The sequence below is a fragment of the Pseudonaja textilis genome, chromosome 1, assembly GCF_049901715.1.
Source record: "Pseudonaja textilis isolate UNSWEBS1 chromosome 1, rPseTex1.2, whole genome shotgun sequence".
NCBI classification, from domain to species: domain Eukaryota; kingdom Metazoa; phylum Chordata; class Lepidosauria; order Squamata; family Elapidae; genus Pseudonaja; species Pseudonaja textilis.
The window spans coordinates 92,104,363-92,117,651 of NC_141990.1; the positions used below are offsets into that span (position 1 = coordinate 92,104,363).

Consider the following 13,289-nt stretch of genomic DNA (forward strand, 5'->3'; position numbering starts at 1 on the left):
TTTTTATAGAGCAGGCCAACTGATGCTAAGCAATCATTATTATTACCTTTATTGTCAGAGTACAACATGTGTACAATGAGATCAGAGGCAATGGTTTAAAAATAATAATAATGGAAGAGAAGCAGAGTTACAGCAAGGTACCCTAAATGCAGCAAAGACCATAGAGTGTTCTTTTGGGGTAGAATCCCCTCATACTTGGTAACTTTTCTGCCATCTAACTTTTGACCTCAAGCACAACAGAAGATGCAAATGAGGTTCGGTCATGTGCCTGGAAGCTGTTACAATCCACATGGGACAAACAGGCTCACATTCAGTCAAGAGGGCTAAATTTGGAAGCTCTCTGATTCTAGTGATATCCCATCTTTGTCATAGATAGCATCAAGCAGAACTGCTCCATAATCTTATGCTCTAGTTCCTGTTCAAGGATAGTTGTGTCTAGAAGTGTCTCTACAGCTTCATCTTATACACCAATTAACAGTCTTTTCTGAATTAGAAGGCCCTACTCTTATTATTATTATCTTTATTGTCAGAGTACAACATGTGTACAATGAGATTGGCTGAGCCTTCCTTCATGTATCCACCCCCAACCACAACTCACAGTGAGGACAGAAGTCCACAACCCAGTCCCAATCTTATTACACTGTGTGACCTTATTGCACAACGCACTGGCCCCGCAAGTCTATCATACTATGCTGACATGAAGTTTTTTTCTGTTCAGAAGTCTGACAGCCCACGGGTAGAAACTGTTCTTCAGCCTGTTGGTGCAGCTGGCTATGCTTCTGTATTTCCTACCCGAAGGTAGGAGAGTGAAGAAGTGCTGACTGGAGTGTAAGTCGTCCCTGAGAATTTTCCTCACTCTTCTAAGGCAGTGAGCCCTAGCAAGGTCATCTAGCAGTATCAGGGAATTTAGTCATAAATTAGTCATTAGTCATCCATGCTATGGTATGATACTGCCTTTAAACAGCATTACAATCTGTAGTGAAAACAGATTGGTTTATCTACTTATGTATACTAATCAGTCTACTGTGGAAAACAATTGGTCTGAGAGCTGCACTAGTTACAGTTTATTCCTGTGTTCATAGGGTTTTTGCTCAGCAGCTGGTTTCTTTGGGACTGTTTTCTCACAGTAGCCTTTGCCTATTTAATAAATCTGTATCTCTACTCTTAGAGACCATCATATACAGAGACCGTAGGGACACACATTCTTTGTTATATTCCCTCCTTTTTAGAAAGCACCCCTAGGAAATATTACCATTCCCTATTCATCTGAGGTTCCATAAGAGTGCAGAGAAGAACAACGAAAATGAAGAGGGGACTGGAGGCTAAACTGTATGATGACCGGTTACAGGAATTGGGAATGTCTAATTTAATGAAGTGATTTACTTATCAAATTTATTTGCTGTCCATCTCACAGTTCAGGCAACTAGGATTGACATAATAGTAATCTTCCAATATTTTGAGGGCAATCACAAGAAGAAACCTATTCTCCAGAGAGCCTGGGAGCAAGACAAGAAATAACAGATAGAAACTTAACAAAGAGAGATCCAACCTCTTTTCTGTCAGTGAGAACAATTAATAAGTGGGATAGCTTGCCTCCAAAAGTTGCAGGTACTCCATCACTGAAGATTTTTAAGAAGAGAGTGGACAGCCATTTATCCAGAATGGTATAGGTCTCCTGCTTAAGCAGGGGATTGGACTAGAAGGCTTCTAAAATCAGTTCCAATTCTGTTACTGTTATTTTGTAAAACCATGAAAAATCTCTTTAAGGAACCTTTGGGTATATGATGGATAGGTTGGTTCCTTCTGACAGGGGAAGCATGTTAGATATTCTTTCTGCTGTCAGGATTCCAGCAGTTACTCCAATTAAATCATGAGCCTCAAGCCACACTTCCAAAACTGCAAAGCATTTATTAGAAGTTAACACGCCTTATCACTGCTATTATGGTTTTATCATTTTAAAAGCTGTGTTGCTGAATAAGGTTTGTGAACTGTTCAGCATCACTTGGTGATTGAAACAAGCTAATGAAAAGAAACAGGCATAGATTGGCAACATAATATTGCAGTCCTCTACAAGTTTTCTTGAGCATTTTATTGATTCAGTTGTTTTACTTTAAGCAGACAACTATGGTATTATAATCTCCATGAACTTAAATTGTCTATTTTTAAGTAATTTTAAGGTTGATTCAACCTTTTAAAGCATTTACTTAGGAATGAGAGAAAATGTTATGGATGAATTATGACAACATCAAGGTGGAGTAATGCAAGTCATAAAATATTTCCAGATTCTGACATTTAGAAGAAGCAATAGACTAATGTTTACTGTTGCTATGTGGGAGATTTGTTTCATGGAATATAGTTAATTTTTCCCTCTGACCAATAAGGCTGATAGGAATCAAATATCATGTTCTTCAATAAATTGTGTTGGTTCAGTGAATATGCTGATAACACACATAAATTTCATAAACTACATTAAAGTGTCATGGTTTTCTACTTTAAATTTGTGCATGGGGATTCAGAGATGTAATGCAGGTGTTTTTACATTAGCTAGTTATTGCTACATTTGTGATTTATATTTGGATTCAGTTCAAATACTCTCCAACGTATAACAAAATCTGGTGTTGCCAGGTAACGTCAAATATGTTTACCTATATGGATAGTGCCTAAACTATGAATTCTTAACATAGCTAGTTTTTAATTCTCAATAAATTATAGGCCTGTCATGACAGAAGTGATGTTATTGTAGTCATCAGGAAGAAAAAGGCAATCCTTTTGAGAAACAGTCTGCTTTATGAGTGAATCAATCTGTCTTTCTCCCTTTTTGTATATATTGGGTAAGGTTTATTTATTCATGTTTAATTTTATATTCTACTTTTCCTGAAAGAGCTCAAGGTGGCCTATATCATTTTACTCTCAGAAAAATCACCCTCTGGGGTATCTTGGTTTGAAAGAAGGTGGCTGATAGAGCTATCAGTACTTGTGATTTTGAGAGCAAAATGGAGATCAGCATTGTCCTGAATTCCTTAAGGTAGCTGTCACACATTATGAGCCTTCATGTTTCCAACTGGAGAATTAATACTTTGTTTAAGAAGTTGCACGTTGATGCTATGTTACACTCTGCCCACACAACACAGTGCTAGTGACAAGCCCAAAATCAGATAATGAATTTCCATAGCTGAGATGGACTTTAACCTGAAGGCGAATGTGAGAAACTCACATATCAGGACTGTTTAAGTTTGTATTAGCAATTGGATGGATAAACTCATTAAATTCACTGGATAGATAATGGTGCTAGTCTGTTGTAGAAAGAAGCAATATGCTTCATATTATTTTTTTAAAGTAAAAAGAATTTTCACAAGAAGTTAGTGTTCACTTACTGTATGCCATCTCCCCAGATTTCATCAACATTTTTTTTATCTTTTGTTTGTTTTGAATCACATTAATCTTTATGGTAAGCAAGGCTGGAAAATGTTTGCACCGCCTTGCTATATAGATTCAGATAGCTTTGCTTATACACAGAACTGCTAAAGACATTAACTTTCATGGCACATTTGCGGGGCAGGGGAAGCTATTTTCAGAAGTAGATGGTAAATCATAATAAGGTTATTCCAGTGGTGGTGCACTGTTTTTGGAATGCATTCTCCATAGAGGCTCAACTGGTATCTGTCTTATGTTTTAGGCACCAGGTAAAACCCATTTAATTGGCCTACACATTTTAGTTATTATAAATATTATTAATGTTAATGTTTTAAAGCAGGAATACATTTGAGGAGATGTGTCATTGCTTAAAAGAAAATATTAACCCTTCCCAGCTCTGAAACATTCTTCTGACTACAATTTTATCAACTGTGATCAGCTGTATTTCAAGTATGCTGTAACCAAGCTGGAAATATTTGTTTAGTTGCTGGTCACACTAAAAATGGGTATCCACGGGTGGGATTCAACCAGTGTTACTACCGGTTCAGTGACTATGTTTTGCCTTACACACTGTGTAAGCGTGTAAAAAACCTTAAGCTGTGACGCCTGGACAGCTGAAAAGCACTGCACGTAGGTGCGCAGCATTTGAAAAGCCTCTTTTTTCCAGCTTTTTCAATCTCAGCTGTGCCGCACAAAGCAGCTGAGGTTGAAAAAGCAGGAAATAAAGGGCAGGTAAGAGCCTGGGCAGGCAGGTGGGCCAAACAGCAGGAAACACAGAACCGGTTCGGTGTCTGCTGATCTTCAGAGCTACCGGTTCTTTAGAACCGGGCAGAACCGGTAGCATCCCACCCCTGTGGGTATCTGATTTTATTTTGATAATAACTAGATCAAGACTGTGGTGGTTCAGTGGTTAGAATGTAGTATTGCAGGCTAATTCTGATGACTGACAGAGTTTGATTCCCACTGGCTCAGGGTTTAACTCAGCCTTCCATCCTTCAAGGTTGGTAAAATGATGACCCAGATTGTTGGTGGCAAGATGCTGACTTTGTAAATGCTTAGAGAGGGCTGTAATGCCTTGTGAAGTGGCATATAAATCTAAGTGCTATTGCTATTGCTACTTAAAGTAAGGACGATCAGATCTACAGTAGTTGCAAAATTCTGGATCATCATGAGATGGCAACAAAGAGTTTTTGGTATTTCTTGGCTGCCATTTCTTAGGAATCAAGATTTTACAGTTGAGATATGGTAGCCCTCACTGCAGACTTCACTATAGAATGCTCCTGGCAGTAGGTGTGAAAGCTAGAGAAAATGTAGAAATCTATCAATATTTAAGAATTAGATTTTTCCTTTTGTTGTTGCTGTTGTTGTTGTTACTGTTGTTGTTGGTGGTGGTTGTGGTTTTTGTTTCCACTGCCTCCTCCCCCTCCCAGGTATGAATTATGTCAAGTTCTAAGGTCTTTGTGTGGATCTTATGATGAAATCATAAATGAGTTATATTCTACTAAAAAACTAGAGTGTAAATTGGTTACTTCCTTAAATGGAAGGCACGAAGAAAAGGAAATGATCTCGGAGAGAAGCAAATATTAAGAGACAGTGGTACCAAGGGGGGGGGGGGAGAAAGGAAAATGAAAGGAAATGACCAGAAGAGAAAAAAGAAAGACAATCATTCTCTACTTAAGTACCCAGAAGTCCTGTTATTGTGTCTCTTTACTGTCATCTAGTGGTCCTTGGGATTCTTCCAGCCTAGCCTTAACTTCATAGTTAGATGCTCCTGAATTCATAGTGGCAAATGAAAACCAATCCACAATTAGTTTCCAGCTGTTGCACTAATCTTTCATATGAAAATTAATTAAAATAGGAAGGAAATAAATAAATGAGGAACAGAACACAAATGTGTTAAGACAAACAAAAAAAGTTTTTATTTTCTATTGCCCTTTCAAAACTTATTAGGAACTATTGTCCTTTCAAAACTTATTAAGACTCGGACAGAAGGGAGGAAAGGCAGCACAGATACTTGCAATATTTTTTGCAGCTTTCTCTTCCACACAGTTCTTACTGAAGGACAGTTTCAGGGAAGAGATTGGTAGATCCCCTGCCATCTTTTCTCCTCTCACCCAGTATCATTTATGCAGGAAAGCTGACCATTGGTTGCTTTCCTAAATATGTGATGGGGATGGGTTGGGTTTTTAATTTTAAATGTATGTATGCATGTATGCATGTATGGCCTTGGAAATTTCAATCTTTTGATTGAGATGCTATGGAAGCTGAAGAGATTGATATCCGCTCAGAGACAATGTCAGTAGATTTCTCCTGATAGCAGGTCATAGCTGACTAATGTTCTTAGGCACATAAATAGAAAGTTAGGAGAAATGATACTAGATAATTTTATGTTGCCCACCAATAACTTTTCCTAGTAGCAGTAGTAGTAGTAAGACTTGTGGTTGTTGGTTGTTTTGTTTTATAAAGTAAAAAAACCAATGCTATCCAAGCAAATGATTTTCTGAAAAGATTGTAACCCTTCCTTCCCTCCATAGAAACTGCTAGTTGTTTCCAATAACAATAACAATGTATTGAGGGAAAGCAGGCTTCTCTGGCAGGGCCGGGAAACTGAGCTCAGATCCTGAAAACCCAGTGCAGTTTCCTTCCTCAGAGAGGGGAGCTGATTTCTGCATAGAGGTCTTTTGCTCCATCTGCTTAATGACCACAACCACAAACAGAAGCCTCAGGCTTGCAGTCATTGAGCAAAACAGTCACACAGGTGTCATGCTTCACTGCTTCGTTCAATGACCAAGACCCCAGACACAATTGATCCAGTCCCAGCTCCTATCCTTTGGAAGATCCTTTTGAATCCCCTGAGGGGAGATCCCCACCAAACCTCCTCATCTTCCATAAAGCCTGAAGACCTGGCTCTGGGGCCCCAATGGGGGTGCACCATTCTGGAGATGGCTTATTGGATTAAGAAAAGACCCCACTCTCCCTGTGTACTTCGTGCTCCCCTTAGCCCCATCATTTAACTGTACTTATTATTGCTGTTGTTATTTATTGTTTTATTATTTAAATGTCTAATGGTTTTAATGTTTCTATGCTGAGTACAGCAGGAACCAAGTAATGTCCAGGCCAATTGTCCAGGCTTGTCTTACATTTATAGAGGAAGAAAAAAAGATGAAAAAATATTCATATATTCATACTGGATGTCTGTTTTCAACTTCCTAACTTTCCAAAATAGCTAACCAATCTGTAAAAATATGAATAGGAGGAAGCCTACAAATAGCTATATACAATGTAAATAATACTAAGATATAAGATATAGAAGAGATGACAGCAAAAATGATGGATTGAAACAAATGTAAGTATAATACGTAACAGGTTGGGAGGGTTAGGGTACTTTTTCTCCAAAGTAACCATTCATTTAACTAGGAGATGTCATGAGTGATGTCCTATAAAAGGAGAAGACAAAACATCAAAAGACATAATAGCCTAAAACAAAGTCTGATTCTGCATTACATATAAATGATCCTACTTAATGCTTCTACTACAATGCATTGAAAATCAGTTTCAAGACCAGGATAAGTGTTACTTATTTATTGACTGATTCTCATCACAGAGGATCTCTTCAAATTATTTAATATATACTATTATTTTTCCATGTAAAGTGGCAGAAAATAAGATTTATTGAATTAAATGGAATATATTTCAGAAAAGATGTGTTTTGGCTTTTTCATTGTTACACTATTATCCTTTTAAATTCTCAAACTGTGTTAATCTTAAGAAATCTTACCCGAATAAAACACAGAATACTTGACCGCTAATTACTTTAAATCTTTCTGTTACATGTTATCTGAATAAACTGTAGCTGAAATATTGGCTTTATCTGCATAAAAGTGGGTTTCTGCTGACAGTGCAGTTATACCACTGACTTTTCTCAAAGTTAGTCCTCAACTGATCCTCAGATGAACCTAATACAGCAATCTTTCCAGAAATGATAAAATAAGTGTCTTCTTTCTGACAGGAAAATACTTTACAAGTTAAATATGAATACTGTATGCCTGTAAGGTGATTACTTCACTTCATTTTCATGCATGGCAAAGCAGGACTATTAGGTTGACCACAAAAGAAACTTTTGTTCTTTCAGAAAAAGAAGAAACCATTTTTCATTTTAAATGTATTCCATTAATTTATTCATGATGAATAAACTACTTGATTACATGAACATTGTTTTCTGGAAAGAATATTACCAAATATCATTTTTGGTTTACACAGGAAATTTAAGGTTCTCATGAAGTCTGCCCGCTAGAAGAAAATGTGACCACATACCAGTAGTCTGTTCACCACAACTTGTTTTTCCCTTGTTATTTTTCTGGTTTCTTCACCCATAAGCCAAAGCCTCATAGTCTGAAACTCAAAAGTTGTTTTTTAATTTACCTAATTTAAAAAGGAAGAAATATCAAATCCAAGTACTGTGTTCTGTTTGCAAAAACTAGGAGAGGTCCAGTGAAAGGACATTGCAGCTGCCCCTACCCCCAATTTCTGCCTTATTCTTGAGGACAAGTGAGTGCATTTTCCTTTTTCTTCCTGTACTCATCTACTATATATCCAAGAAAACTAACGGCTTACTGTTGGATAAAGAGAGAAATCCCATCCTAAATTCAAAGGCAATTTTGAAACATTTCCAGGTTTCATCTTCCTCACCATATTTGTATGTTTTATACAAATACTCCTGCAAATGCAGATACTACGTGAATAAAAAGGATAGAAGACACAAACTCCAGAATTTTCACATGCTGAAACTGTTGTGTTTCACTAGCAATGCTGCTGGATTTAGAAAATACCAGCAGCTGATGAGTTATAAATATTAATTGTAGATGTCTACCACCATTGATTTAAATGGAATCTCTTAGTTATTTTTCAAAATTACAACCCTGGCTCTCCTTGTATGCTTTTCTTTCCTTGCTCTGACCCAAGTAACAGGAGTTAACCTTTATAGTAAATCTTTGTCCAACAGTGGAACATTTTACATTACCTGATTAATTTGTAATGATGATAAACTATTATCTAACATGCTGTCTAACAATCTGCTGATCTTATCAGCATCATCTCATCTGATCATTCTCCTCTACCCAAATGTTCATTGCCTCCAAATACAAGTTTAAGACCCGTGTTTGTTGCTTTTGAAGGCAAATTGTTGATAGAAGCAACGTATAGGCCTTTGAAATATTTGCATAGTGTTCTAGGTAGCATTTCACCCTTGTAGTCTTTGAGCACACTTGCAAGAAGCAAGCCCATATCTGCAAAGGGGAGAGTGACTTAAGTGTGTATATGAGTTCTGAATGGATTTCTGCAGCAGTCACTAGAGGTCGCACCTCTCACAGTTTTAGAGCTGCATGCAAACAACTGAAAATTCAGGGAGAGATGGAAGACCATGGAGAAAATTGAATTGAGTAGGTAATGCCCAGAGAAGTTCTTCTTTTTTCTTAAATAATTATCCATTCATTTGGGCAAATTAAACTATTTTCAGTTTGTAACTTTTTACTTATGGATCCTGAAGAACTTGTTTGTTTCTTGGTTCATATTCTTTTTTAAATCTCAGGGAAATATAAATAAAACATACATAGTATTCTCGCAGTATCTTAGCTACTATGAAAATACAGTTCTCCTATTAAGTCTGGATCTTTGATTGCAAGCAAGCATCATCTGAAACTGTAATCCTATCCCAACTTAATTGCTAGGGATAGGGTTCCCCAAGGTCATTTCTCATTAGTGATAGAGACTGTTACCTAAACATCACTGTAATCAATCAGCACAGCAATTTTAGAGGATGTTGGTTAGGTACCAATCCAAGTCAGTGTATACAAGACAACTAGTTAAAATTTTTGCCTTGCAAATGTAGATTCTGGGGTTTGATTTCTGACTGCCAATTTGGACATCCTTCAGAATCAATCAATAAGCAAGTATAAAATAACCTTCCCATTCCACTGTAAATGTAGGAACAAGAGAGAAATCAGAAGAAATTGGTTTATTTCAGCCTTCCTATTGGATAGGTGATTGAATTTATTAGCATGCAATGAGATGATGCATATACACACTTAAATATTTTCATTGGATACATTTAATCCTATAGGATATGATTTGTTTTATTTTTGCTTGCGAGAGGGTGCAGAGGGGGAAGAACCCCCACAACTATTTGGCAACCTTTCAGCAACTCTGAAACAAAATCTATCTAGAGACCAGTCTTGCTAGCTAGACTACAGAAGAGCGGAGGTGCTCTGAAGAAAACATAGTAGTCCATTGCCCAAGGTGGGTCGTTTGTCAAAAACTTATTACCTTTCCTTCTCTCAGTTCACTGGGCTGTAGAATGTCTGAAGATCCCTTGCAAAAAGTGATGTTTCTAGGGAACCTTCAGTGAAATCAGACAGATCTTCTTTTTCAGAGTCCAATGCTACAAAGAAAGCCTTTCAAGAGATATGCATGCCATGGTGGGAAAAGGGAAAGTTGGGCAAAACCTAGGACATAACGCAGTGTACTTAAAAAAAATGAATACAGACTGCTGTGTGTTCTGACATTCCTCTCTCCCTATCAGAATAGAGCCATTAAGCAAGAGGGAAATAAGCAACCCTTTTCACAAGTAGTGTCAGAAGGCAGAGGGAGAAAATACTCATGAAGATGAAGCTGTCCCAGAGGGCTTGCTGGCACTTTCAGAAAGGTCTTAGAAATATAAATCTTGAGGGAAGACTAGGCCAGATGAACATTTTTTGTTTTCTGTTTCATTTTCTGCAAAGTGTTGCTGTTGTTCACAAGAGAGATAGGAAAAGGTAATTCTGCGTCCTCCAGCCCAGTGCCCTCTGGTGCATAACTTTTAATTCAAACCCACTTGGAATACACCAGAATGGAGTATGATAATGAGAGAAATAGCATCTCTCAAGATAGTGCCAGAAATGAAGAGCAAGACCAAATTGACTCCCACACTTCTGAACTTACCTTTTTTTAAAATCCCCTTCTTCCATTTGACTTAACACTACAAACTAATTAAGACACATATTTAAGTCATATATTTTATTTAGCTTTGAGGCTGCTTCAGCCACTGCCTTGAAAATGAAGCCACGAGACAAGATCATAAACTGATATGATCTTGAATACTGTAACACCAAAGTTACAGTAGATGTAACTATGTTTGGAAAAATAGCATCCATCATTGTCACTACAATGTTCCTGGGCCTCTGCATATTTCTGAGTAGGAGCAAAACACCAGCCAGCCAAAATTAAGCCAGCGAGATTTATGATGCATAAATGAAAATATACTATTGAAATCAGTGACAGGCACAAAGCTATAAACACTTCCATGTGACAAAGTTGAACTTATTTCTCAGTGAAAATGCTGAGGTTGCACTGCTCAGCAGTACTCAGTTATGTGTGTTGTGACTTGTGGGCTTGTTTGTTGTACAATATTAATTTCGAATCTTTTTGTGACCTTTAGATCAACCAGTTATCCTCCCTCCTTAGGGATGTGAGATAGATTGGATGATCCTTGCCTTCCTCCAGCCTCAAGGTAAAATCTTGACAAGAATCTTCTCTTTAGGACATTTATTCCAACATTCTAATATTGTAGTTCAAGAAAAGCCCACCTACGACCCACATCTCCTATGTGTCTGTCCATCTTTCTTTCTTTCGTTCTTTCTTTCTCTCTCTTTTCCTTTTTACTGGCTGCAGTGTGTAACTGTTTTGGACATCAGTATACCACTAGGAGCTTCCTCATTTTCAATAGCTCTCTCTGCAAAAGGATCAGCAGGCACTTGCTGGAACCCAGCTGGGCCTCACCAGTGCTCCATTGCATGGGGAGCACTAGAAGCTAATCAGCCACACATCCTATAATTGGTTGTGGGGCACAGTTAGGCTTCCCGGACCCCGAATGACACACCAGCTAGCCTAGAGGAAAGCGGATAGACTAATACATAAGGAAGAGGTTAAGCTTTCCTTAATCAAATTCCGTCTGGATCGTTTCTAAGCTTTTGACGAACAAAGAAAGGCCGAGAAAAGCTTTTCCTTCGCGTACCATACCGCGAATTCTATTTTTTTCAAATGACTGCAGTTCGTAGGCTTTCTTCCACAGATTTAACCAGGCTCACGCAGCACAATCATAAGCGTACTTAACTGGCAGGCAAGACTCCTGTCTGTGTTCCTACTCTTCCTCCACGCCAAAGCCCCACCGCTACACTTGCTTCAGTGCATTCATAGGATCGCTTTGCGCAGCAAAGAGACCCTGCACTCCTAAGGTGTCTTTACCTGGCACAGCAACCGCACGGAACGTAACAGCGGTCCTGCGCCATGCAGAAGCCTAAATAAATACCGTGAACAGTGACCCTTCGCTGCAAGAGCCTAAACCTTCATTTAAGACCACAGCGTCCGCTGGGATAGCGAGGCGTCGAGCCCCGCTTCAAGAGAAGCGCTTGGAGAAAGGCGCACTTACTTCTTCCCTGTCGTCGGACTCTGGAAGGGTGCTCCTGGCCGCCAACGTATTCCATTAAGTTCCAAGTGATAAAGAACCAAGAAACCAGTCGCAATTGCATAGTAACCCTGTAAAAAGTTCTCGTCTAGTGTCCTTTGGGGAGGAAGAGGAGGAGGAGACGTGGGGAGGGGGAAGAGGGTGCGGAAGAGCAGCAGAAATACCTGTCTCTGAGAAACGGCTCCCGATCTTCTTCTTTAAAAGACAAAAAAGAGGGGAGGGGGGAAAAAGCGGGGAGGGGGGGTTTGCAAACTCCGGCCGAGGACGATCGATTAGTGCACTTTCCGATTGCCCCGACGATTATCTCCTCCTGACAGTCTCGTCGGAAGGATGGCGAGGAACGGCACCAGCCCTGATAGGGGAGCGATTGACCCGATCGACCTCAGGACGGAGACCATTCTGCCGAAGGAAGAGGACGGGGTGGGGAGGGGGAGCGGGAAGCGAGGGGAGGGGGGTGTCTAATAAAAAGGTGTGAGAGGGAGAACCAGGCTTGTTCGGGGTTCACGCTCTGCTCCGGCTACGGGACGGCCGTCCCCTTCGGGAACTCCATGGGCAGGTGTGCTCCTCGCCTCGCCTCGCGCTCCGGCGCTCAAGCCCGTCGAAGGACTCCCGGGGAGAATCCCACATGGGGTGGGGAGGAAGGAAGGGGAGGAAGAAAGGCTTTGGGGCAGGTGAGGCGAGCGCCTCAAAAAGGGCGGCCCGAAGCTCCTTCAGCCCCGAGCGCGTCCTCGGGCTGTCCCGAGGGTAGCGGCTTCTGACATCCCGACTCGTCGCAGCATCTCCGGCAGGGAAAGGCAGCCGCGCTGAATAAGCAGATTTAGCCCCGAGGAGGCGCGCTTTGCCCCTGGACGGAGGCGGCCCCGTTAGAAAAACGGCTCCATTCCAGCGGCACCGAAGTCAGGCCAAAAGTCGGTGACCCCCCCCCTCCACCCTTCCTCTCCGAAAGGGCCGGTTGTGTGAGGCTCCGCTAGGAAGGATAGCTGTCTCCGCCGCGCTGCTGGTCGCGGCCAGTCAACGCTTCTTTTCCTCTCTTCCCTCCCCGGCTGCCCAGGGCCATTTTTGAAGCCCGCATGAAATGTGGAAAGCCGACTCCAATAGGACGCGCGGCAGCTTGGGCGAGGAACTTCCAATCGGCGGCCGGCGGGCGGGCGGGCGGCTCTGCTTCCCGCCGGAGAAGGGAGGGGCGCTGGGCGAGAAGGGGAGGAAAAAAAAGGCGGGGGGGTGGGGGGAGAGGCGAGAGCGAGCGTGACCGGGAGCCTCGCGCTCGCCCTTGCGGTTCCTTCTGCCTGGCAAATTGGCTTTGGCGGGAGGGAGACTCCAAAGTGGTGGCTCCGCAGAGCGGCTCGAGCCACGTTTTTGTCCCTTTTGCAATGCGCTG

General features: G+C 40.7%; 1 protein-coding gene across 1 annotated transcript in view; it reads right to left on the reverse strand.

The window, feature by feature from the left end:
- RSPO3 (R-spondin 3) overlaps positions 1-13,089 on the reverse strand; it is a 57,146-nt gene extending 44,057 nt beyond the window's left edge. Inside the window, exon 1 of the mRNA XM_026705471.2 lies at positions 11,876-13,089. Within this exon, the coding sequence (XP_026561256.1) occupies positions 11,876-11,975 (100 nt within the window). The 5' untranslated portion in view covers positions 11,976-13,089. The remainder of the gene's footprint in view (positions 1-11,875) is intronic.
- Between the last annotated feature and the right edge of the window lie 200 nt (positions 13,090-13,289).